At 48.3% G+C, this 27,466-nt stretch overlaps 1 protein-coding gene across 1 annotated transcript in view; it reads right to left on the bottom strand.

Moving 5' to 3' along the window:
• Nucleotides 1-25,358, bottom strand: part of CCKAR (cholecystokinin A receptor) — a 62,308-nt gene extending 36,950 nt beyond the window's left edge. The window contains exons 1-3 of the mRNA XM_015405558.1: nt 25,259-25,358; nt 23,799-23,816; nt 22,891-23,142 (exon numbers count right to left, since the gene is read on the bottom strand). Coding sequence (XP_015261044.1) covers nt 22,891-23,142; nt 23,799-23,816; nt 25,259-25,358 — 370 coding nt within the window. The remainder of the gene's footprint in view (nt 1-22,890; nt 23,143-23,798; nt 23,817-25,258) is intronic.
• Nucleotides 25,359-27,466: the final 2,108 nt, after the last annotated feature.

Raw genomic sequence — 27,466 nt, 5'->3', positions numbered from 1 at the left:
AGGCTGGATCTCCCTAATTTTCGGGGTAAGTTCCCCCTGCCAGCCAACTGATTGGTGGCAGAGCAGTGGGCCAGGCAGTGGGGGATCCCTGACTCCACCTGGGGGTCCGGCAACCCTACATACAAGTGCCATGCAGACTGTGCTATCCTAAACTGGGTTACACCCTTCTAAATCCTTTGAGGTTACTGGGCCTTGTCAAGGAATCCCAAACCAAACACTGTGGGTCCCCAAGGGGGTTGTACACAAGCAACCAGACAATTGTTTAATTTAAAAAAAAGATTTATAATGTTTATTTCAATTTCTATCAATTTGAAAAATTATTCTATAGTAGGGTTGCCAAATCTCTTTTGGCCGGGAGCGGGGGGGGCTGTGTCTGGGTGTGCGCGCGCGTCACCCGGAAGTGACGTCGCACGCTGGGGGTGGGGCCACGGCCATTTGTCTCTCTTCTTCAGGGCCTTAGCTCAATTATGGGTTTTGGGCCCAGCAACATCAGGTGAGGATGACATCCAATCAGGACACGTTTTCAGGAGAAGCCTCTAGAAGATTACCTCATCACTCCTGGCTCCCCCCTACCATCACATAGACCACAGGTTCTTGTGAGAAGCTAATCACCACACTTCCATCTCTGGCCTTGAAGATGATAAGAGCTGTGTAGGCCAAGAGACCAGTTAGTAACACCTGCAGGATGGACCAGGCCCATTACTGTTCACATTGACCCTTGAGGGGAGGCCAAGGGTGCTTTGCCTCCCAAGCCTAAAAGGGTGTCACAGCTTAGGATGACACTACGGTTGCCAGCTTTGGGTTGGGAAATACCTGGAGATTTTGGAGGTGGAGCCCGAAGAGGGTGGGGTTTGGGGAGGGGAGGGACTTCAATAGGAAATGTTGCCATGGAGTCCGCCTTCCAAAATGGCTATTTTCTTCAGGTGGACTGACCTCTGTCGCCTGAAACTTAGTTGAAATCCCAGGAAATGTTCAGCCCCCGTGTGGAGGTTGGAAACCCTAGATGACACTGTTAAATGATTTTACAAGTGTTCAGGTTTAGATATAGTTAAACCACGCTTCAGGACTTAAATTTAAGCAACAACCAACAGATCATCTCTTTCGTGGCCAAAGCTTTCAGCGACTGTAATGTTCACAGGGGCGTTGTTGCTGTTGTAAATGTCATACTGATGTCTTCCCTTGAAACATCTTTATGATTGTAATCACCAAGAAGATAACCTGTCATTCATCTTCTGGTTTTATATCGGCAATTAAATCTCACTTGTTGACTCTCATTATTCTTATTTTACTGGTTTATTGATTGTCTGTCCAAAGGAGTTTCCCACTCATTTAAAAATGAACTCTTTTTTTCATCATGGTTTTCCAGGATCAGGAGGAAAAACAATAATATGAAGGACCATTTTGAGAAATGTTTTTCCCTCAGACTTTGGCTTGACATTTAAAAAAAAATCAGACTGAGGTAACTTTTTGGTTGCTGAAAGGGTGATTAGCTGTCCCTAGAGGCTCTGCCCTTGTGGCAGAGGTGCAACTGAAAATTTACCTCACTTTGTATTTAGTTGTTATTTGTATTCATCTATAAGAACTAAATCTATATTGCCTTTATTGAGCATGTTTCCTCGCTGTTCACATGATTTTCATTTTTATATCTTTCAGCTGATAATGATAGATGTGTTACTTTGTCTGTGGTGAAGTTCATATTTTGTGCCCTTAGAATTAGACAGGCATATGTTAAAAATGGAGCTGCGGTGGCTCAAGTGGTTAAGACGCTGAGCTGCAGGCTGTGGAAGGTCTGTAGTTCAGCAGTTTGAGACCCGGGTGCCGCAAGACGGAGTGAGCTCCCGTCTCTAGTTCCAGCTCCTGCCAACCTAGCAGTTCGAAAGCAAGAAATCGCAAGTAGATAAATAGGTACCACTTCGGTGGGAAGGGAACAGCGTTCCATGCGCCTTGGTGTTTAGTCATGCCGGCCACATGACCACGGAAACGTCTTAGGACAGCGCTGGCTCTTCGGCTTTGAAACGGAGATGAGCACCGCAACCCTAGAGTCGGATTCGACTGGCTTTCGAGCAAGGGAACCTTTACCTTTACCTTTACCTATGTTAAAAATATCTTTGGGGTTAAGTATCCACGAGGCTGTTGTTTTATTAGGGCACTTTCACACGTGCTAAATAATGCCGTTTCAATTCACTTCATTGGCCATTTGCAAGTGGATACTGCCATTTCACACAGTAAAATCCAATCGCAGAGTGCTTTGAAAGTGCATTATTTAGTGTGTGTTGAAAGCACCCTCAATTTCACCAAGGTGCTTTTGGGGCACATAGGTGCACTGATTTTGAAACAGGAACTTTTTATTATATAAATAATTTAAAAGGCAGTTAGCAATTTATCAGAAAGAGGTGCTTGTGCATGTGTTTGATGAATGTTGGTGTTTGTGGAAAATGGGCAGTAAAAACTGAGTTCATAAGTGCCACTATCGCATTCTTACTAAATTGAGTTACTGTTCATTCAACCGACGTCATGAACAGGAAACACAAATGAAATACTAATGAGGTTTAGAGGTCCGGCAAACTATACTATCAAATATTTTGTGACCTTAAAAGTTATTTGTTGGTCTTTGTCACTTAGCAACCATGAAACATTGGCCTCCACAGAAACACTATTATTTTCAATCAAAGGAAATATCAACTCATACCCAGCATCTAAAAACCAAGGGCATTCAAGAAAAATACGATCAATAGTATCAATTTTCTCTAATCCACAGGCATATAATCTTCTAGAGAACAAAAACCAAAGTACCTTCCTGTCATAACTGGATGGACCAGCCTAAAAGCACTTCTGTATCTTGCCCCCTCATGGATCACTGCCTTGTCGTGGCGAGGGGGCTTGCGCAGTTCAATGAAGCTGTGGGCTATGCCGTGAAGGGCCACCCAAGACGGACAGGCCACAGCAGAGAACTCAGACCAAGCGTGATCCACCTGGAGAAGGAAATGGCAACCCACTCCAGTATGTTTGCCAAGAAAACCCCATGGACAGTATCAAAAGGCTAAAAGATATGACGCCGGAAGATGAGCCCCTCAGGTCGGAAGGTGTCCAATATGCTACTGAGGAAGAGCAGAGGACAAGTACAAGTAACCCCAGAAAGAGTGAAGCGGCTGGGCCAAAGCCGAAAGGACCCTCAGTTGTGGATGTGTCTGATGGTGAAAGGAAAGTCCAATGCTGCAAAGAACAATACTACATAGGAACCTGGAATGTAAGATCTATGAATCAAGGTAAGCTTGACGTGGTCAAAAATGAGATGGCAAGACTGAACATCGATATCCTAGGAATCAGTGAACTAAAGTGGACAGGAATGGGCGAATTTAACTCAGAAGACCATTATATCTACTACTGTGGCCAGGAATCTCGTAGAAAAAATGGTGTGGCCTTTATAGTCAACAAGAGAGTGCAAAAGGCAGTACTGGGATACAATCTCAAAAATGACAGAATGATTTCTGTCCGATTCCAAGGCAAACCATTCAACATCACAGTAATCCAAGTCTATGCCCCAACCACTGATGCAGAAGAGGCTGAAGTGGACCGGTTCTATGAAGACCTACAACACCTCCTAGAACTAACACCAAAAAATGATGTCCTCATCATCATAGGGGACTGGAATGCTAAAGTAGGAAGTGAAAAGGTAACTGGAATAACAGACAAGTTTGGCCTTGGAAAGCAAAATGAAGCAGGGCAAAGGTTAACAGAGTTTTGTCAAGAGAACACACTGGTCATAGCGAACACCCTTTTCCAACAACCTAAGAGGCGACTCTACACATGGACATCACCAGATGGGCAACACCGAAATCAGATTGACTATATAATTTGCAGTCAAAGATGGAGAAGCTCTATCCAGTCAGTAAAAACAAGACCTGGAGCTGACTGTGGTTCAGATCATGAGCTACTCATTGCAAAATTCAGACTTAAACTGAAGAAAATTGGGAAAACCACGAGGCCATTCAGGTTTGACCTAGATCGCATCCCTGATGAATATACAGTAGAGGTGAAGAATAGATTCAAGGGTCTGGATTTGATAGATAGAGTGCCTGAAGAACTATGGACAGAGGTTCGTGACATCGTACAGGAGGCAGCAATCACCACCATACCAAAGAAAAAGAAATGCAAGAAAGCAAAATGGCTTTCTGATGAGGCTTTACAAATAGCAGAGGAAAGAAGGAAAGCGAAAGGCAAAGGCGAAAAGGAAAGATTTACCCAACTGAACGCAGATTTCCAGAGAACAGCAAGGAGAGATAAGGAGGCCTTCCTGAATGAACAGTGCAAAGTAATAGAAGAAAACAATAGAATGGGAAGGACTAGAGATCTCTTCAAGAAAATTGGAGAAATCAAGGGAGCGTTCCATGCAAAGCTGGCCATGATAAAGGACAAAAACGGTAGGGACCTAACAGAAGCAGAAGAGATTAGGAAAAGATGGCAAGAATACACAGAAGAACTATACAAGAAAGACCTCAATGTCCTTGACAAACACGACGGTATAATCACTGACCTTGAGCCAGACATCCTGGAATGTGAAGTTAAATGGGCCTTAGAAAGCATTGCTAACAACAAAGCTAGTGGAGGTGATGGTATTCCAGCTGAGCTATTCAAAGTCTTAGAAGATGATGCTGTTAAAGTGCTGCACTCCATTTGCCAGCAAATTTGGAAAACGCAACAGTGGCCACAGGATTGGAAAAGATCAGTATACATTCCAATCCCAAAGAAGGGCAATGCCAAGGAATGTTCAAACTATCGCACAATTGCACTTGACACTGTCTAACCATCTCATCCTTTGCCGTCCCCGTCTTCTTTGACCTTCAATCTTTCCCAGCATCAGGGTTTTCTCCAGTGAGTGCAAACATGTCTTTCAAATGCCGGGAAAGATGCCTGGCTTTAAAGTTTGATGCGAACGTATCAAGCAAGCTAGTACTGTGAAAGGGTCATTATGGCTCCTGATTCTGCCACTTTCTCCAGATACTTGGTGACATATCTCTGCAGGTCTGCTATTGGTTCACTGACTTCAGCCTTTGAGAAGTTCCTGGTGGTGATGCACTGTGCTAAAACTGATGCTGCTTTTGGAAGAGCAGTTCTTCAGAGCCTGTTTCTTCAAGACGACCTGCAGATAACATCAGGTACATGGCTCCCTAGTCATCAAATCACCGCAGACTGTGACTGCAGCCATGAAATTAAAAGACGCCTGCTCCTTGGGAGGAAAGCGATGGCGAACCTAAACAGCATGATAAAAAGTAGAGACATCACCCTGCCAACAAAAGTCCGCATGGTCAAAGCAATGGTATTCCCAGTAGTCATGTATGGCTGTGAGAGTTGGACTATAAGGAAGGCCGAGCGCCGAAGAATAGATTCTTTTGAACTATGGTGCTGGAGGAGACTCTTGAGAGTCCCTTGGACTGCAAGAAGAACAAATCAGTCAATCCTCAAAGAAATCAACCCTGACTGTTCCCTGGAAGGCCAGATAATGAAACTGAAGCTCAAATACTTTGGCCACCAAATGAGAAGGGAGCACTCACTGGAGAAGACCCTGATGCTTGGAAAGATTGAAGGTCAAAGAAGACGGGGACGGCAAAGGATGAGATGGTTAGACAGTGTCATCGATGCAACGAACATGAAGTTGAGCCAACTTCAGAGGACGGCAGAAGACCGGAAGGCCTGGAGAGAGCTCGTCCATGGGGTCGCGAAGAGTCGGACTCGACTGTGCGACTGAACAACAACAATCTTGCTACTGTCAAAGTCTGAAAATACTCAGGGATCTATTAGCCACAAGGTATAGATGGAACACTATGATACTTTCTACACATGGATCTTGTTAAGTCGCTCACTTAACAAAGCAGTCGGAGAGTGATTCAGCAAGGACACAGCTTTATTCTTCAACTCGAACAGAACTCCAACACGGATCAACATCTGATAGCCAGAACAGCTTTTACATTGCAGCTGTCCTGCTTTTAAACTCTCCCGGCTAATGTAGCCACACCCACTGTACAAATACCAACCAATACGGTTGTTCATATAAGGACTCATCACGGACGTTCCCGCTCAGGGAGCTTGCTGAGAAGTGATTGGTTAGGTGCTTCCTGGGCTAGCAATGTGATTGGATGTATTTGGATCCCAGCCCAGGACGAAGCTTAATATGACATTTCAATTAGATGTTTTCATCACACATTATGCATTCAATGGCAGCTTATTGAATACATTACAGATCTCATCCCTGGTTTTATCAGAGTTCAACTCGCAGCACAATACCTTGCATTTATCCCTGATTATAACAGCATCCGTCTATCCCAGGACAAGTATGGGGCAAAACTGGAGTGACCTCAGTGTAATGTGGAAACAAAAAATACCCCAAGATAATTACAGGGGTGAACTCGAATGTAGTGTACAATGTAAGTTCGAGGACAGGGTTGAACCAGGATTTAAGATCTAGTGCGGAAAGGATGTATAAATAGAACACTATGTCTGGGGCAGTGATGCTCTGTATTCTTGGTGTTTGGGGGGCAACAGTGGGAGGGCCTCTGGAGTTCTGGCCCCAGTGGTGGACCTCCTGATGGCACTTGGGTTTTGGCCACTGTATGACACAGAGTGTTTGTCAGACTCAGGCCTGAACAGGGATTTATTATTGCCATTATATTACTGAGGCTAGTTTCGCTTTTGTATTCCCGCTTGCTTAGGGCACATCTGTCTTTCCTCTTCCTTTCTTATCTCATGTCCACGCTGCCATGACATTCTCAAGGGGGGGGTGAGTGAATGCTGGTTGTTGTAGTTATAGGGATGCACCGCTATAATTGTAACTCTTCTTGAAGCTGCCCCCAGGGAGCACCCGGGTTTTCACATGGGAGTGACCTTGGGTGAAGATAAGACTCTGGGAATGGCTCGGTTGTATATCTCTCAGAACCATTAGTTATGCTAGTGTTTGAGAGACGTATGTATGGAATGTGGGCATGCACCTTTACTTTCCATCTCCCGCCCTGGACTCGCCAGTGCTAACAAGGACGTTCACCTCTACAGTTGACCAAATCTTTTCAATAAACGTCTTCAAGTAATATTGAGCCAAGAGTGGTCATTTTCACTGTGATTTGTGAACAGGACTTTCGTGGAAGTGGGTCCAACCCATAGCTGTCCTCTGACAACAGATGTGTTAAATCTGAACATATTGGCCTACTCCGCTAAGAAACGTGTGGAGCCTTCCTCCAGACTGATTTTTTGGTAGGTAACAGGATAGGCCAGTTTGGGATGATTTTCTGAAGCTGGCATAATGCCTGCAGCTTAGGGATGCCAGCCTCCAGGTGAGACCTGGGGATCCCCCGGGATTACGGCTGAGCTCCAGACTACAGAGGTCAGTTTCCCTGGAGAGAATGGATGCTTTCGAGGGTGGGGGTCTCTGGCATCCTACCCCACTGAGGTCCCTGTCCTCCCAAGGCTCCACCCCCAAAACTCCAAGAGTTTCCCAACCTGGAGTTGGCAACTGTAGTGTGTTCAATAGCTGTCATTGAATGCCTAAACATGTATGCGAATCACCTCATAGAAAAGCAATGTTAAGCTTCGTCCTGGGCTAGGATCCTAATGCACCCAATCGCATGGCTAGCCCAGGAAGAACCGACCAATCGCAATCAGCAAGCTCCCTGAGCGGGACCGTAGATGATTGGTCCTTATGAAGACAATCTCATTGGTTGATAATGTACAGTAAAGGTGTGGCTATATTAGCCGGGAGAGTTTAAAAAGGGAACAGCTTGAATGCAAAAGCTGTTCTGGCTATCTAATGGTGATCCGTGTTGGAGTTGTGTTCGAGTTGACGAATAAAGCTGAATCTTTGCTGAATCACTCTCCGACTACTTTGTTAAGCGAACGACGTAACAGCAACCTTACCCCCACCCCCTGCCAGTGGTCAGAGAAGACCTAGCAATACTACTGCAGCTGCACTCTGCAGTCAGTTTTCATTTCCTGTGACAGCCTGTTTATGGTTTTTGGAGCAGCAAGGTGAGAGAGAGAGAGAGAGAGAGAGAGAGAGAGAGAGAGAGAGCATGGCTCACCAGATACACTGTCCCACCAGAGAACTTAGTCTATGTTCATACCACGCGGCATCATTATCCCTGTCTGGCATTCTGTGCACATGGCTGGCTTGCTGGGTTTGAGAGGGCTCTTACTCTATGGGCGATTCTACCTCTGGCATTTGCTCCACATTTTCTCAACTGAGAGGGGAAAGTGCAGCTCAAAGCCACCTTCAAATACCCCGGGCCAATGCCGCCGCCGTACCGCAAAGTCACCCTGAATGGCCATAACACGGCCATAAATCTATGCAGAACGTACCATCAAATCTGATGGTCAAAGGAAGTGAAGGCGGCATGCAGTGTGGGGGGCTACCATAAAATCCGATGAACAAAGGAAGCGAGAGCAGCGTGCAATGCAGAGGGGGATTTCTGTTCCAATGTGGGTTTGCTAAAACAACGGAGGGAAAAGCTAGTGTAGAATCAGCCTATATAAGCAGGGTGCCACTTGCCTGTGCCATTCCAGCTAGGTCAGGAAAATGGCACAGTGAAGCCACTGTGCCCCTGGTCTTAATACCTGCTCCCCAGCGGCTGCTATTTACCACTGAAAACTCCCAAGAGACCATTACAGGGAAGTCTTAGGATCTTGTGTAGTCTCATTCTTGGAGACAGAGGCATTAATGCAAATAGTTCTTGCCAATGGATCTTACATCTTCGAAATAGAAACATTTGGCAGCATTTTAAAAAGAATCTGTTTCCATGTTGTAGAATTGTGGTCATGTCATTATTTTTCTCTAATGCTACAATTTCGATAAGCCGAGCCAACGTCTCTCTGTAGCTATTAATCTTGTGATTTAAGGAATGGCAGCCATTGTCAGCAGGTCTGAGTCATGCCTGCTGTCCCTCTTAACTCAGTCTGCCACTGGACACATCTCCTGGTCTTTGTTGCATCACCTTAGTACTCTTCTCTAGTACTCTCTCTGCCTTACAGCAGAAAGTTTGAGCTGTCCCACAACAGCCCAGATTCTGACACTTCCGTCAATGGGGTCTTGGATCCTCAAGCTGTGCCTATCACAGTGCAACCCAAACCCCACACTGGACACCCATATAGCCTGCACTTCCGCCCAACGCCATTGCAGATTTTAATTCTGTACCCAATTTGGCCAATTGCAGTGCTCTCCAATTTGCATCTGGGTAAATCCATAATAAAAAGTAGAGACATCGCCCTGCCAACAAAAGTCTGTACGGTCAAAGCAATGGTATTCCCATCAGGGCTCTTTTTGTAGAAAAGGCCCAGCAGGAACTCATTAGCATAACAGGCCACACCCAACAGCAGGAACTCATTAGCATATTGGGCCACACCCCTGACAACACATCTCATTAGCACATTAGGCCGCACCCACATGTTACCAGAAGTGTGGTTATCCAGCCACACCTACCTTTTGCTTGTTATTCTGTTTGCCTTGTCTGTTGTCAAAACCCAGGGCCTTTTTTGTAGCAGGAACTCCTTTGCATGTTAGGCCACACACCCCTAATGTAGCCAATCCTAATGAGTTCCTGCTGTTGGGTGTGGCCTATTATGCTAATGAGTTCCTGCTGGGCGTGGCCAACTTGGGAGCCAGCCGGAACTCCGTTCCTGTGCGTTCCTGCCCAAAAATAGCCCTGCCAGTAGTAATGTATGGCTGCAAGAGTTGGACTATAAGGAAGGCCGAGCACCAAAGAATAGATGCTTTCGAGTTATGGTGCTGGAGAAGACTCTTGAGAGTCCCCTGGACTGCAAGGAGAGATCAAATCAGTCAATTCTAAAGGAAATCAACCCTGACTGTTCCCTGGAAGGCCAGATACTGAAGATGAAGCTGAAATACTTTGGCCACCAAATGAGAAGGGAGCACTCACTGGAGAAGACCCTGATGCTGGGAAAGATTGAAGATCAAAGAAGAAGGGGACTGCAAAGGATGAGATGGTCAGACAGTGTCATCGATGCAACGAACATGAAATTAAGCATATTCCAGAGCATGATGGAAGACAGGAGGGCCTGGCATGATGTGATCCTTAGGGTCGCAAAGAGCTGGACTCGACTGTGCGACTGAACAACAACAAAAATCCAGGAGCATAAAAAGCCGGTTTCTGTAGCCGGTTCTGTTCCCTTCCCAGTCTTTTTCCAATACTGAAATCTGGTAGTTGGTTCTGCTTCAGAACCTTTTTCTGGGGCCATGAAATCCCTGGAGCCTCCCCGTCAAGACAGGTGGAGTATGCCTTTTCTCTCTCCCCTTCTGCATCTCTCCATCTTTGTGTGCTCCCCTTCTGTTAGTTTCTTTCTCCTTGTATGATGCCATCTAGCCTTGCAGTCAACTGTTCTTGTCCCATGGCATCTCCGTCGAGATAGAGACGCCTTTCCCCTTTTTTTTAATTCCAAAAAACCTTTCTCTCTTGTCCTACTGCACAGTTTGGGGAAACCCCTCACCTCTCTCTTCTCGGTCAGTTGGTTTCTCTGGACTAGCCACATGGGAGGAACACAATTTGTGCTGGAAGTAGCTTTAATTGGGTGTTTACCTTAAAGTAACACAATGGAGCACTCACTTGGGATGTGGAAAGGGAATAGCTTTTATTGGATTGCCTAAATTGCTGCTTTAGTGTTGCCATTCAATAGTTCAGCCTCACCGTCTTGTACAACCTTCTCGATCGTCCCTCTTTCTATTCTTTATCTTGGTTTGGTCAATAAAGTTACTTTTCTGTACCTGTCTCTTTTCCCATCTTTCCACCTCAGCGAGATTTATATGTGCTAAGACTCGGAGCCGCATACACAGTAGACAGTCCCTTAGTTCTATAAATGTGGGAGATGCTCTTCGTGTGACAGCCCTGACATGGGGACCAGAGCCTGATCCTGTCTGTATTTACTCCGAGGTAAATCCCACTGAGGGCTGTGGTGGCTCAATTGGTTAAGACACTGAACTGCAGACCAGAAGGTCTGTAGCTCGGCAATTCGAGACCTGAGTGCTGCGTGGCCCCAGCTCCTGCCAGCCTAGCAGTTCGAAAGCAAGAAACTGCAAATAGATAAATAGGTTCCACTTCAGTGGGAAGGTCACAGCATTCTGTGCACCTCGGCATCTAGTCATGCTGGCCACATGACCACGGAAACGTCTTCGGACAGCGCTTGCTCTTCGGCTTGGAAATGGAGATGAGCAACACCTCCTAGAGTCAGATTCGACTGGCTTTCAAGCAAGGGAAACCTTTACCTTTACCTTACTAAATCCCACTGAATTTAGCACTGCTTGTTCCCGAATAAGAGTACAAAGGATTGCAGCATTACTCAGATCTAAGTCTCAACTGCTTCACTATGCCATAGGAGATGACTGAGTTCTTTGGCTATAATCCTTAATACGTTTATTGAGCTGTAAGTATCTTGTCAATAACCAAGATGGGAATTGTTTTAAAACAGCATTAAAGGGGCCAATTCCATAAGTATTGATTTATTGGTCTGCTTCTATCTATAAATCTGTTTCTATGTACCCAAAATTGTTAATAAGTCTTTTTTTCCTGAAGCGAGTGCCACAGATTTTAAGCATGCATGTAGAGGACTGTATCTGTAGTCCATTCAGCCTTCACACTGAAGCAACAATCGATTTGGTGTCTTACATGTAAGTAATTAAAATATGTATTTATAGTTATCCCTGTAGTCAAAACGGAAATCCTGACTTATCCTAGTTGGATTCCAGTGTGTAGCCGCCGTGGCCTTAAGCAGCAGAACAAAGTTTGAGTCCAGTGGCACCTTTAAGACTAACAAAGTTTTATTCTGGGCAGGGGTCATTTCGTAGAAAAAGAGGTGCAGGAGCTCATTAGCACAACTCATTAGCATAACTCATTTGCATATGCCACACCCCCTGACATCACCGGAAGTGTGTCAGAAGGCAACACCCACCGCTCAGGCTCCACTGGACTCTTTTGGATTGCTAGCTATTGGGGGGGGGGGAGAACGTGCAGATCTGCCCTCGCAGAGGAGGGAGAGCTTGTACCTGAAGGTGGGCAGGGGGGCCCCTCTGCAACGTACCTGGCTGCTTCTTGCTCCTCATGGCCGGACTGAAGGCTGCTGGGAGCAAGGGGTGGGGCTTGTTGCATGTGCCTGCCCCCTGGGCTCCTTACTGCTGGAGCTCCGCTCCTGTGCGCTCCTGCAGGAAATGACCCCTGATTCTGGGCATAAGCTTTCATGCGCATGCCCAGAATGAAACTGCGTTGCTCTTAAAGGTGGCATTGGACTCGAACTTTGTTCTTATGCTCGGTGGGCTTGTGTTAATGAGAATGCAAGGCTCTCTTTTCTCAGGGTCTGATGAAGGTGGCCCATTACTGAAAGAAACGATATGATAAGATTCCAGGCCGGTTACTTTCTGTTTGGAAAATGCTGCTTAATATTGGTCAGGCATTCTTTAATTACGCATAGACGGGGGACCAAACGGCATCTATAAATACCTATATCAATGCGTTTCATGACTGTCTGCTCATTCAGAAAATGTTTTTAGAAATCCTAATGGATTCCTTTGAAGGCTGCGCAAAGTGATCTTACGGGTTTGATCTGGGAAATTACAGCACCGCCACAGGAAGGCGCATCAAAACACCACAAGGTGCGTTCGGTGTTAAGAGGCGTCGGCTGCACCATTTGGGCGCAGCAGTTTGATTTGTTCAGAAAGGAGGAGGGGGTTAATGTGTGTCACATTATGGCTCTTGCATGCAGAGGTGACCTTTTCTCTTAGCCTTTTAATGTTTAGTCTAATAGCAAATAATGCTTCCCAAAGGGCACGGAAAGAATAGACAATATTTCTTTAATGAGCACCGATGGATGAAGATGACTCCCTGTGGCAGATACCACCAGTTGTGCAGAGGCAGTATATTTTTGCAACAACAAAAAAAGGCTAATGCGATCTTGGGGTGTATCAACAGAGGCCTAACATCCAAATCGCAAGATGTTATAGCCCTGCTGTACACTGCATTGGTCAGGCCACACCGGGAGTATTGTGTGCCGTTCTGGAGGACTCACTTCAAAAAGGATGTGGACAGAATGGAGCGGGGGTGCAGAGGAGAGCGACGAAGATGATCAGGGGCCTGGAGACCAAGAAACCCTGTGAGGACAGGCTGAGGGACTTGGGAATGTTCAGTCTGGAGAAGCGGAGGCTGAGGGGGGACAGGATGGCTCTCTTTAAGTATTCGAAGGGCTGTCACTTAGAGGAGGGCAGGGAGCTGTTCCTGTGGGCAGAAGAGGACAGGAATCACAAGAATGGGTTTAAATGAAGGGCGGGAAGGTCCCGGCTGGATCTTAGGAAACACTTTTTGACAGTCAGAGTTGTTCAACGGTGGAATCAGCTGCCTAGGGAGGTGGTGAGCTCCCCCTCGCTGGCAGTCTTCAAGCAGCGGCTGGACAAACCCTTGCCAGGGATACTCTAGGCTGATCATGCACTGAGCAGGAGGTTGGACTAGATGGCCTGTATGGCCCCTTCCAGCTCTGTGATTCTAGGATCCTATGATTCTATATCTATAAATATTATGCGAAAAGTAACAGTGGAGAGTTGTTGCTTTTGAGTCCTGCTCGTAGGGTTTCCAGCTCTGGTTGGGGAATGCCTGGAGATTGGGGGGGGGGGGGGGCGGGGGGGGGCCTGGAGAGGACGCGGTTAGGGGAGGGGAGGGACCTCAGCAGGATAAAATGCTACAGAGTCCACCCTCCGAAGCAGCCCTTTTATTCTGGGGAGCTGATTTCTGTCGCCCAAAGATCACTTGTAAAAGCAGGGGATCTTCCGAGGCCCTCCTGGAAGTTGGCAGCCCCATCTGCTGGTCATGCTGGGACTCATCCACTCCTGCAGTGCTTGTTTGAAGGCTAATGAAGCAGATATGGACCGAGTCAGACCACTGCTCCATCTTCTGCACTGCTGTCATTTCCGGCTGGCCGTTTGGTGTCGTGGTTAAGTGTGCCGCAGACTCTAATCTGGGAGAACCGGGTTTGATTCCCCCACTCCTCCACTTGCAGCTGCTGGATGACCTTGGGCAAGCCGTAGTTCTGTCAGAGGTGTTCTTGAAAAAGAGCAGTTTCTGTCAGAGCTCTCTCACCCCCGCCTACCTTACAGGCAATGCTCCCTCTAAGCTGTGGAGTCTTGTGAACAGAAATTCTACTGTGTGAGCTACTGGCATTAAAGTTGTGAGTGAGTGACTTGGCTACTGCATAAGTTAGTTCGACATACCTTTTAGAAAGGCTTAGGAAAAATTGATGGAAGATTAGCCGTGATAATCAAGTGGAGCCTCCATTTATTGTTGCAGTATACCCTTGTATACTGTATACTGGGTGTGCATCCAGTGGTTCGAAAGCTTCGGCGAGTATATAAAATGGGTACCACTCCTTAGAGAGGGTGGGCACACTAAACCCCCGTAGGGGAGGTGTTAGCCGGCGAATGGAATGTCCAGCTCGGAAGCTCGAAAGCCTGGAAAAAAGACCTCTTCGGCATCAAGAAGCCTGTAATGGGCCAATCCGGCCAGGCGGTGGCAGTGCGGTGCTTCGACTCAAAGCAGCCCAGGAAGAACTAACGTCATCAAGCCAAGCCAAAATGAATGCCTCCCGGAACACGACTGAAGCCTACAGCTGAACAAAATCCCCATCGGCTGCAAACGTGTGCGATTTAAAGAATTATATGTTGTCCTCCCTTACTCCTATCATTGTTAGTCCCTTGTGAAAACCTGTGTAACTGTAAATCGCTCAGAGCCAGCAGCCCTGCAGGATTGAGCAATCAATAAATCGAAAGGTATTATTATTATTATTATTATTATTATTATACCAGATGGTACGGAGATGAAAAACACAGAAACTCCCTCTAAGCTGTAAAGTCTTGTGAGCAAAAATTCTACTTTGTGAGCGACTAGCATTAAAGTCGTGAGTGTGCGATTTGGCTACTGCCTAAATTAGTTTGCTCTGGAGCCCTCCTTCCTGAGCCGAGACAAAAAGGTGTGAGCTGAAGGCTAAAATCTTGTGAGCTGGCTCACACTAACTCAGCTTAAAGGGAACACTGCTCAAAGGGTGTCTGTTGTGGGGAAGCAAAAGGAGTTTGTAAGCCGCTCTGAGACTCCGAGTGAAGGGCGGGGTATAAATCCAATCTCTTCTTCTCTTCTTCTTCTTCTTTCAGGCAGACCAAAGTCCTCCAAATATCAGCTACTGGTGATCCTTTTATCTGTACGTGCCGGAGACTGAGGCAGAGAACTCCTGCGCGCAAAACATGTGCTCTACCGAGGGTGCGGGGGAAGTGGGCAAACTGCTCAGGGATCCCATAAGGCTTCCAATATATCCGTTCACATTAGTGGGCACCTGTGTAGGGTTGGGAACCTCCAGGTGGTGCCTGGAGACCTCCTGCTTTTACGGCTGATCTCCAGACTGCAGAGACCAGCTCCCTTGGAGAAAACGGCTGCTTTGGAGGATGGTCTCCGTGGCATTGCACCCTGCTGAGGCCCCTCCCCTCCCCAAAACCCACCCACCCCAGGCTCCACCCACCCCAAGTCTCCAGGCATTTCCCAACCCAGAGCTGGCAGCCCTACACCTCTCTGACCTTTGCCATCTGACCTCAAGGCAGTGGTTTACAAGGTCAGGTAGGAAGCTTAGTGGCATTCATTAGGGTTGCCAGCTCCAGGGTGGGAAATTTGTGGACACTTGGGGGGCTGAAGTCTGGGGAAAGCAGGGTTTGGGACCTCCGCGGGTAATAATGCCATAGAATTAGAATTATTATTATTATTATTACCACTACTACTACTACTACTACATGGGAAGGGCTCTGGGTGGCTTACAGAGTATTGTGTGTGCACACACTTTCTAGAATCCTAACTATGGCCACAAATTCAGGGGGATGGGAACCCTATCAGATACCCTCCGAAGGCTTTTTTCCACAGATGTTCTTGCTTCTCCTTCTGTCTTTTTCCGGGCGGTCACATGCCTCTTCGCGCAGTTCTTTCCTTAGAGGGGGGGACTTCAGTTAGCTGCCTTCCACAGCGGCCCCTGTTGGCTCGTCGGGCTTGCTGCACGCAGGCGATGGGCATTACGTTCTTCCAGCTCCAATCTCTCCAATGACGCCGCGCTGCTGCTGACCTCCGACCAGTTGTTGTTCCGGGGGTCCGTCCCTTCGCTGCTGCTTCTGCTTCTGCCGCTGTTTCGCCACCACCCCTTCCAAAGCAGCCATTTTCTCCAGGGGAAAAGATCTCTGCAATCTGGGGATCAGCTGTGATTCTAGGAGATCTCCAGGCCCCACCTGGGGATTGGCAACCCCAAGCAAGCTCCAAGGGTATGCAGTTTGGTGTAGTGGTTAGGAGCGTGGGCTCTAATCTAGGAGAACCGGGTTTGATTCCCTACTCCTCCCCTTGCAGCTGCTGGATGACCTTGGGCAAGCCATAGTTCTGTCTGAGCTGCTCTTGAAAAAGAGCCGTTTCTGTCAAGAGCTCTCTCAGCCCCGCCTGCCTCACAGGGTGTCTGTTGTGGGGAGGGGGAGGGAAAGGAGTTTGCCAGCCACTCTGAGACTCCTTTGGGTAGTGAAGGGCGGGGTATAAATCCAATCTCCTCCTCTTCTTCTTCTTCTTCTTCTTCTTCTTCTTCTTCTTCTTCTTCTTCTTCTTCTTCTTCTTCTTCTTCTTCTTCTTCTTCTTCTTCTTCTTCTTCTTCGTTTGGGGGTGGGACAAGACTCGGCTGTTTCTCTTGTTCATCTGGTATATTTATCAATAAATATTGCAAACCCCCCCCCCCAACCCCTCATTACCCACATTCCCCAGAATACTGGCCCGATAAAATCCTCACACACCCCAGGATTCCCACCTCTGGCTGTGGGAATACCCGGAGATTTGGGGGTGGAGTCTGGGGAAAGTGCCGTTTCGGGCAGGGCGGGACCTCAGCAGGGTGCCATGCCATGGAGTCCGCCCTCCAAAGCAGCCCTTTTCTCCAAGATTCTCGGTTGTCGGGGGATCCATTGCGATAGCAGGCTACCTCTGGGTGCCACCTGGAGGTTGGCAACCCCTTCCCCCAAACCCCTTCCCACGGCTCGGGAAAGCTCTGCCATTCATTTACGTCACGGCATTTCTCGCCCAGTCTTCTCTAAGAGGTGGATTTGCAATTGAGATATTCAGAACCAGACAACCGGCCACGCAACGTCTTAGAAGAACAAGCAGTTTTCACGGAGGCCGCCTGCTTGGCATGCAGGCCTGGCGTTTGGCTGACTGTGCACTGCTCATAAATGGGATGCAGCAAACCTCTTTCTTCTTCTTTCTTTTCTTTTTTTTTTTGCAAGTAGGTATGCAGAATATCTGCTGAGTACAAAGTCCAGTTTTACTAGGGCAGAACATGGTTCAGCGCTCGCTCCAATGAAGCCCTTTGCCTTCAGAGAAGGCGCTTTGTTCTTCGGCCCACCGCTGTCGCTGGCAGCTGCCCAGACCCATTACGCTGCCACTCCTCCTCAAAGCCAGTCTATCTCCTAAGCTCTTAACAGCACGTCCACCTGGCACTTGGGCGACACGTCTGAGTTCAGGGAAGACCTCAGAAGAGCAGGGTAGCCTTGCAAATGGGCCCCGGGGACAATCTGAAGGCACATGAGGAGGCTGCCTCAACTGGCTGGAATGAGACCGCCTGGGCAGGCCTACCAGAGCAGGAGGGTTGTTGGGTTGGGAACTACCCGGAGATTTTGGGGGTGGAGCTTAAGGAGGGCGGGGATTGGGGGAGGGGTTTCAACGGGGTATAACTAGGGTTCCCAAAGGGGGCGGATTTCCCCAGGGGGCGGATTTCCCCCCGTTTTCAAGGCCCGACTTCCGCCCCGCACGGAATCGGGCCCGGGGGAAACCCCACCCCCACGCGTGCGTCACCCGGAGGGCGGGCGGGGCCACGCCATTTGAGGGGAAAACTCTTTGTTTTCCCCTCAAATGGCGGCATGTCCGCCCCCCAGCGTGCGACGTCACTTCTGGGTGATGCACGCTCACTACGCGTGCACACACAAGTTAGACGCCGGCCGGGAGCCCCCCGCTCCCGGCCAAAATTCATTTGGCAACCCTAGGTATAACGCCTTAGAGTCCACCTTCCAAAGCAGCCATTTCCTCCAGGTAAACTGATCTCTGTTGCCTGGAGGTCGGCTGTAATAGCAGGAGATCTCCAGCCACCACCTGGAGGTTGGCAGCCCCAGGCCTGAGTTGCTATTGAGGGGGGCCACAAAGCCAGGCCTGCCTCAGTTTGCTCCTGTGCAGCAAGAGACCTGTAGTCTTGGAGCTTCAGCAACAGCCAGAAGACCATCCAGACATCCATAAGCCCTCCTTTTAACTATTCGAATCGTAAGTCTCCCATAGAAAGAGACAGGGGTCATTTCCTGCAGGAGCGCACAGGAGCAGAGCTCCGGCAGTAAAGAGCCCAGGGGGCGGGCCCATGCAACAAGCCCCACCCCCTGCTCCCAGCAGCCCTCAGTCAGAGCAAGAAGCAGCCAGGTAAGTTGCAGAGCCCCCCCCCCCACCCCCCGCCCCCACTGTAGTCCAGTGGCACCTTTAAGACCAAGTGTTATTCCGGTACAAGCTCTCCCTCCTCTGCGAGGACAGACCTGCACATCCCCCCCTCCCCCCAATAGCTAGCAATCCAAAACAGTCCAGTGGAGCCTGAGCCGTGGGTGTTGCCTTCTGACACACTTCCGGTGATGTCAGGGGGTGTGGCATATGCAAATAAGTTATGCTAATAAGTTATGCTAATGAGCCCCTGCACCTCTTTTTCTACGAAATGACCCCTGGAAAGAGAGACCATCTGCTATGTTTACAAGGCATCTCCAGACTACGGAGATCAGTTCCCCTGGAGAAAATGGATCCTTTGGAGGGTGGACTCTGTGGCATCACATCTCCACTGAGGTCCCTGTTCTCAGGCGTTTCCCAACCAGGATCTAGCAGCCCCCACACACACACACACACACCCCTCCTGCTGGTGACCCACAAGAAGACTGTGATAGGATGGTCAGAAAATTCATTATTCGAATAATGAGAGGCCTGCTGGGTGGAAGTGAAGGTTCATTTGGACCAGTATTCTGTTCTCAGCAGCGGCCAGTGTTCCCTCTAAGCTGTTAGTGTGAGCTAGCTCACAGTTCTTTTAGCCTCTGGCTCACACGTTTTTGCCTTAGCTCAAGAAGGAGGGCTCCAGCGCAAACTAATTTAGACAGTAGCCAAATCGCACGTTCATGACTTTAATGCCAGCAGCTCGCAAAGTAGAATTTTTGCTCACAAGACTCCACAGCTGTGTTTTTCATCTCCGTACCATCTGGTTTACAAGGGTATACTGCAACAATAAATGGAGGCTCCACTTGATTATCACGGCTAATCTTCCATCCATTTTTTCCTAAGCTTTTCTAAAAGGTATGTCTATTCTCCCTTCTTGTGATAGGGAATGCTATGAATTGGTCGAAACAGGACTTCATTTTCTCTGTTCCAAACCTACTGCCGTGCCAACTGATTTCCCTTGGCGACCCCCAAGTTTTAAGATACAGACATCAGTCTCTCCACTCTTATTTTCCCTGCCTCTCTCCACACTATACATAATTTTATACATCTTTGTCATAACCCCCCTTGCTTCTCTTTCCTGGAGTCCTCTAACTATAATGACCATGTCGATCTTTATTAATTCTGGTAGGAATTTCAATCTAATGCACATTATTGGATACTGGTAACTGGGAGGTACATTAGATTAGAGGATACAGGTTGACCTTTTTATCCCGTAACAACAGGACTGAAGTGCTTTGAAAGAACATTATGGGATCTTCTCTTCCACAAAACCTACTAGCAACAGCGGGAGGGGGGGGAGAGACCGTCGATCACCAGCTATTTTGAGAAGAGCCAAGTATCCTGTCCTCTGGTTTTCTGTGTATTCCGGGGACTTGATTGAAGGTCAGGTCAATGGGCTAAATTGACAGACAAGCTGACGCTACGCATGTTTGTTTGAAAGTAAGCCCCGTTTTGCATAATAGGCCTTACTTTCAAGTAGGTGGGCACAGACTGCGGTGTGTGGGGGGAAGGACTGATTGAAACCGGCAGCTCTTCCTTCAACAACTTAACGGCAAAGCAAGACTCTGGACAGGGCAGCAACGTACAAATTGATAGATGTACACAAGGCTTAATGGTTCCATATGAGCTCGTGTTAAACAACTGAACTCCATTTATTAATTACTGCCATCCTTCTCAGAGCCATTTTCGTTTACCAGAGCTGTCTCCCACAAATCATGTCTTCAACTGAGCACTATAGGTTATTCCGCCTCCCAAGTGTTGTGCCTTTCTCCGGGATTGCATTGTAATGGCCACGCTCGCTGCTCAGGCCAGAGAAATCTCAGTGGCCATGCCAGCCATCGCCTTAGAGGATTCACATTTCTCAGTGTTGGCTGCCGCTGACTTCTGGAGTGCAGCTCTCACCACCCACCCCAGAAGGGCTGAACAGCACTGTCCGTGTCAGGATGTAGATCAATGTTCCCCAACCCGGTGCCCCTGAGCGCCATGGTGCCTGCTGATGTGTTCCCTGGTGCCTACTTGGTGTGGGGGTTAACTGCACGGACTCTAATCTGGGAGAACCGGGTTTGATTCCCCACGCCTCCACTTGCACCTGGCTGGATGACCTTGGGCAAGCCATAGTTCTGTCAGAGCTGTTCTTGAAAAAGAGCAGTTTCTGTCAGAGCTCTCTCAGCCCCGCTGACCTCACCGGGTGTCTGTTGTGGGGAGGGGAAGGGAAAGGAGTTTGTAAGCCGCTCTGAGACTCCCTTGGGTAGTGAAGGGCGGGGTATAAATCCAATCTCTTCTTCTTCTACCTCACAGGGTGTCTGTTGTGGGGAGGGGGGAGGGAAAGGAGGCTGTAAGCTGCTCTGAGACTCCCTTGGGTAGTGAAGGGTGGGGTATAAATCCAATCTTCTTCTTCTACCTCACAGGGTGTCTGTTGTGGGGAGGGGGGGAGGGAAAGGAGTCTGTAAGCTGCTCTGAGACTCCCTTGGGTAGTGAAGGGCGGGGTATAAATCCAATCTCCTCCTCCTCCTCTTCTTCTCCTTCTTCTTCCCCAACGTAACTCATCTCTAACAGCCAATCTTGACTTTTCTCCATTTCATTGGCGTAGGAGGTGCTTCGGAGCAGCCCCTGTGTCTGCAGAGGGCACCAGCTTGGAAACGGGTGCGTCTGCTGGTGACCCCTCAACATTGGGTGGTTGGACCCAGCACCTGGGGCAGCCAGTCTGTTGCGGTGCCCAAGATCTGTTCTCGGGATTCTTGCCCAGTGCCTCCTTTGCCCGGCAGGAAGCCAGCTGTGTAGAGGGGAAGGGAGGAGTTGGATGGCCAACCTTTTGGTTCGTTTATTTAAAAAGAAAAAGAAAAAACCTAAACATCTACAGAATTCCCCAGAAGCTGTTTCTTCTGGGTGGGGGCTGTCTCCAAGGTAAAGTGCTTCAAGCTTGTGCAGTATGCCTTTCTCTTCTGAGCATACACACTGGAGAAATTGGTGGTGTAGGTATCCGTGGCTAGGACTGGGGGGAATCAATAAAAATGTGGACATAGCGACGGCTGCAAGCGTAGCTGTCTTTGAAAGGGATTAGATGGATTCAAGAGAGGAAGAGGATGGAAGGAACATGGAAGAGGACGAGGGAAGAGTAGGAAAGGGACAATAAGGCAAAAGGAGAACAAAGAGGAAAACAGAAACGTTGGGCAATTCCGCATTGGCTTTTCTCTCCGTTGTTTTAGCAAACCCACCTCGGAACAGAAATCCCCCTCTGCATTGCACGCTGCTCTCACTTCCTTTGTTCATCGGAGTTTATGGTACCCTCTAGGCTGCATGCTGCTTTCACTGTCTTTGATCATCAGTACCTTCTGCATAGATTTTATGGTACCTTCTGCATAGATTTATGCAGGGCTATTTTTGGGCAGGAACGCACAGGAATGGAGTTCCGGCTGTCTCCCGAGTTGGCCACGCCCAGCAGGAACTCATTAGCATAACAGGCCACACCCAACAGCAGGAACTCATTAGGATTGGCTACATTAGGGGTGTGGCCTAACATGCAAAGGAGTTCCTGCTACAAAAAAAGCCCTGGTTTTGACAGCAAACAAGGTAAACAGAATAAGAAGGGAAAGGTAGGTGTGGCTGGATGACCACACTTCTGGTAACATGGGGGTGTGGCCTAATGTGCTAATGGATTTCTGGTGTTGGGTGTGGCCTATTATGCTAATGAGTTCCTGCTGGGCTTTTTCTACACAAAGAGCCCTGGATTTATGGCCATTCAAGGGTGACTTTATAGTCAGTATGGAGTTGGCTGGGGGGGGGTGTTGAATGTGGTTTTGAGCTGCACCTTTTCCTCAGTGTTGAGAAAGTGTGGCGCGAACGCCAGATGCAGAACCAGCCTTTGACAGGGATCAGGAAGGAATGTGGGAAGAGGTCAGGAAGCTGGGCACCAGGCACGTTGCAGGAAGCACATTGGCTGATGCACGGGGTGTGTGTGTGTGTGCCCAGGTTCACCGCATTGAGGATCACTGACAGAGAGTGAGGGTTTCAAACTGCTCAGGGGGCCCCAAGGTTCCTTGGCAGCTCACTGGGTTACCTCAGTGAGAAGATCAGTAGCGTAAGAAGGAACTTCCCAAAATGGTCCAACTAGCTCAGCATCGCCTACTCCGACTGGTAGCAGCTGTCCAGGGGGACCGACAGTGAAACAGTCTTTTCCCATCACCCATTGCCTGTGATCCTTTAACTGGAAATGCCCAGGATTGAACCCAGTGCCTTCTATGAGCAAAGCAGATGCTCTACCCCTGGAGACCCACCTCCCCTCCCAAGGCAGAAGGTTCGAAACACACTTGCAGAGAGGCGACGATAGTAAGGTTGGCGTTCAGAGACTCACCCATGAAGTAACTGGTGATTTTGCAGACGGTGCTGCCGAAAATAAAGTCCTGCAGGAGGTTGGGGATGAGGGTGAAGGGCATGCAGAAGAAACAGAGCATGAGGTCGCTAATGGCCAAGGAGAGCAGGAAGATGTTGGTGACGGTCCTCATCCTTTTGTTCCTGATCAGCACGATGATGACCAGCGTGTTGCCCAAGACGCTGAGCAGGAATATCAGGGAATAGAGCAGGATCCGGACTGTCTGGTCTAAATCTGAAAATGACATGGGAAACAGTCATAGTTGGAAGAGGCAGCGGGAGATCTTAACAAGGTCTATTTGGCTTCAGCTTGGAGTGGTCAGACGCAGCTGGCAGGGCTTTGGGGGGGGGGTGATACGGATGTGTGATAACGGCACGTTTTGGGGGGTGAAATGCTTCTTAGCTCTGCAGGATGTGCAGTGCCGGTCAGAGTTAGGGGTTCCGGGCAATGTTCCCTCGAAGCTGAGTTTGTGTGAGCTAGCTCACAGTTTTTTCGCCTCTGGCTCACACATTCTTGTCTCCACTCGGGAAGGATGGCTCCAGAGCAAACTAACTTAGGCAGTAACCACATTGTTTGCTCACAACTTTAATGCCAGGAGCTCACAAAGTAGAATTTTTGCTCACAAGACTCCGCAGCTTAGAGGGAGCATTGATGCCAGGTGGCGCCTGGGAATTGTGTGGAATTACTGCTTATCTCCAGAGTCCAGAGATCAGTGCCCCTGGAGAAAAGGGACGCCTTAGAGGGTGGACTGACAGAAGAGGAAGAAGAAGAGGAAGAGGAAGAGGAAGAGGAAGAGGAAGAGATTGGATTTATACCCCACCCTTCACTACCCAAAGGTGTCTCAGAGCGGCTTACAAACTCCTTTCCCTTCCCCTCCCCACAACAGACACCCTGTGAGGTCGGTGGGGCTGAGAGAGCTCGTGACAGAAACTGCTCTTTTTCAAGGACAGCTCTGACAGAACTATGGCTTGCCCAAGGTCATCCAGCCAGGTGCAAGTGGAGGAGTGGGGAATCAAACCCCGTTCTCCCAGATTAGAGTCCGCGCATTTAACCACAACACCAAACTGGCTCTAGGCCATTGTACCCCACTGAAGTCCCTGACCTTCCCACTCAGCCCCCCCGAATCTTCAGGAGTTTCTAAACCTGGAGATGGCAACCCTAGCCCCACCCCCCGCTGGTAGCTAGGGGGACCTGGCAACCCTAGTCCAAATTCCCTCTTCTCAACGACTATCGCAGGGACCCAGGTGCTCTGCATCACCTATAGGTGCAACCACGAGTTTGGCAAATACCTGCAATTCTGGTCAATACTGCAAAGCGGCGGGAGGGGGGGGAGAAGCTGTGGGGCAGAAGGGGCACGCTTCACCCCTTCTCCCACTAGCTGCTTTTCTCCTGGCCAGGTCCCGAGGCATGTCAGACCAGGAAAAGTGGCCAGCGTTGTGCTGGAGAGGAAAAGTGACGGTCAAGGGGAAAGGATCAGTCGCCCCTCTTGCCTGTCCCTTGCACCTCCCCCCACCCCACCCCACCCCACCCCGAGCGTCTGTTTTGGACAGGGTTGGAAAAACCCCATTTTTACTGCTAAACGTGGAACTCTGCCCTAAAAGAGCAATGAGAGTTCTCATAAAATTGAGAGTCTCTCAGTTCCCATAAGTGAAAAGCAATTAAACAGGGATTTAATGAGCCCTAATAGCTAGGCTGCTGTAAACTACGGATCTGATCTGTATTTGGGCTGGTTGCCTCCGTAGCGGATCCTGCACCTGACTGTCATCGACACAGAACACACACCGTGCGTTCTTTCGAAAGCACAGTCCGCTCGGCATCCCAAGACTTTGCTCAGAGCTATCTATTTACAACTTACCATAACATTTCCATATTAGAAAGTTTGCGACTCACTGTTTTTACTACCTAGGAGTCTGATTCAAACTAGGAGAGAATAAGGCAAGATCTCATCTAATCTAACAATGTGTTTGACACCTATGGTATCACATGCCCATGTTAATTCCTTCGTTATGGTGTTCTTAAAAGAGGCGTGAGAGTGTGCTTGTGCTGTTGTTGTTTTAAAATGAGAAGTTGTTGTTTTACCGTACTCTCTCATTTTCTGTCCTTGCACTGTGCAGTTTCCTAGCAAATTTCCACACTCTTCTGTAATTTTAATTAGAAGGATAGAACACAAATTTCTGGCTTCTCTCTCTCCCTCTCTCATCAGGATTTATCAACAAGCATTAGTTTTCGCAGAGCTCGACTCAGAATCCCTGATAAATGTGTTCTGTAAAAGAGCTCCTGATGAAACGGGTTGATTTTTTTTCTTTAAAAAGAAGAAGGAGGAGGCACCTACCTTTAAAAAGCCGAACGCGATTCCGGCAGAAGAAAGGATCTTTTTCAGAGATGAGCTTACACAGGAGATCCGAATCGTTGGTGTTGATGTCAAAGAGGCTATCGTTCACGATATCCATCCTTTTCACTCTCCAGAGATTCGTTTTGGTGGGGGAAAATGTGTAGGTTTTATTGGGAGGGGGATACTATTTGTCCATCCTTTCGAAGAGCACAAATAGGCCTTAAAAGAAACCTGCTGGGAGAGGCTTGGCAAAGTCTGCGACCCACAGAAGTCCCTTTTCAGCCATCGGTAGAGAGTGCTCAGCCTCCTGAATTCTACAGAGCATGGGAAAGATTGCTTCAAGTAAGGCACCAAACAGCTTGGATGCCGCAGAGGGAAATGCATGCACGCACACAAGCGCTCTCTCTCCCTCTCACTTTCCTCTCCCTTTTAGATCCACCCCTTTCTGCTATTGACCAAGCTGAGCTTGGCGTGGGGATCATATCCATGCCGGATAGTGAGGACAAAAATTAACCCTTTGCACAAGGGCTCTGAGCTGACCCAGACTCCAGACTTCTTCATCCACAGCTATTTATAAACACAGGGACAATACATTACCTGCAGACCCCAGTGCCAGAAATCAGATGCGCAGTTTGATCTTAGGCATGCTTACCCCGAAGTAAATACTTCAAGCAGGCGGGTGTTAGAGTTGCAGCCTAAAGTAATGACATTTCATGCAATGTAAAAAAGGTAAAGGTTCCCTTGCTCGAAAGCCAGTCGAGTCCGACTCTAGGGTTGCGGGGCTCATCTCCGTTTCAAAGCCGAAGGGCCAGCACTGTCCGAAGACGTTTCTGTGGTCATGTAGCTGGCAAGGCGCACGGAACGCTGTTCCCTTCCCACCGAAGTGGTACCTATTTATCTACTTGCAATTTCTTGCTTTTGAACTGCTAGGTTGGCAGGAGCTGTACATGCAATGTACAGCCCTTTTTAAAAAATTGTCATGTCTAAATCAGCTGATGCTATGCTTCTGGTTCCTTACTAACCAGTAAAAGGTTATGTCCAAAATGAAGTGTGAAAACAATGGCCATCAGGGCACCTGATTCTTTTCTGTATTGTGGGCAAGATCATCTCAGCACAATTGTTAAGATGGGCATTCTCAGTCGTTCTGATCCCACAGAAAACCACTGGGACTGGGTCAAATCAGATGTCACGGGGGGGGGGGAGACAGCACAGTCTCCTGTCTTTTTTTATTCTGTTGAAAAGCAGCAGGGAACTGGGTGTAATTGGGACTGGAGCGCTGGCGACATTACACTTTCCCCTCACTTCCACAGAAGAAGAACAGATCTGGAGACTTCCTATCTTGTCCCCTGTGGGCAGCAAATCAGCTTGGGAAAAGGAGATTTGAGCCGAAAAATGGTGGGAGGGAAGAGAATTAAGTCTGCTCCAGGGGCAAAGACTTCTTAATATCGGGGGGGGGGGAGCGACACAGGCTAAATCTGGTACAGGCTTACGCTTAAAGTAAAGGTAAAGGTTCCCTTGCTCGAAAGCCAGTCGAATCCGACTCTAGGGTTGCGTTGCTCATCTCCATTTCAAAGCCGAAGAGCCAGCGCTGTCCGAAGACGTTTCCGTGGTCATGTGGCCGGCATGACTAAACACCAAGGCGCACGGAACGCTGTTACCTTCCCACCAAAGTGGAACCTATTTATCTACTTGCAATTCCTTGTTTTCGAACTGCTAGGTTGGCAGGAGCTGGAAGTAGAGACGAGAGCTCACTCTGTCATGCGGCAACTCGGGTCTTGAACTGCTGAACTACTGACCTTCCACAGCCTGCAGTTCAGCGTCTTAACCACTTGAGCCACCGCAGCTCCAGGCTTACGCTTAGTCTATATTAAATTATTTAAATATGAAATGCTTTATATTTCCAAAAACAATATGCCGTCAGCAATTAATCATGTGGTTTTAAAAAATGAAATTTTTGTTTCACTCATAATAGTCTGAATCTCAAAGAAACTCTGTGAGGGGGGAAATGTTATGAACTTATATAAAATATATAAAATCAAAAAAGGTGACAGAGCAGTTTTTAAACTGAATATTGGGGGGGAAGCTGACAGGAGATGAAAAGTCTCTGGTTCGGGATGGCTCATCTCAAAGAGATGAAGGGGTAGCTGTTACTTTTCTACAGGGAAATGGGTTAGAGTTGTCCACTGAGACGGTGGCAAACAATATGGACTGCCTGGCAAGGTCTCG

Source organism: Gekko japonicus, unplaced genomic scaffold (genome assembly GCF_001447785.1).
Source record: "Gekko japonicus isolate JY-2015 unplaced genomic scaffold, Gekko_japonicus_V1.1 scaffold2656, whole genome shotgun sequence".
In the NCBI taxonomy this organism is placed as follows: domain Eukaryota; kingdom Metazoa; phylum Chordata; class Lepidosauria; order Squamata; family Gekkonidae; genus Gekko; species Gekko japonicus.
Note: the sequence above shows the minus strand (reverse complement) of the source record. Positions and strands in the feature narration are given on the sequence as shown.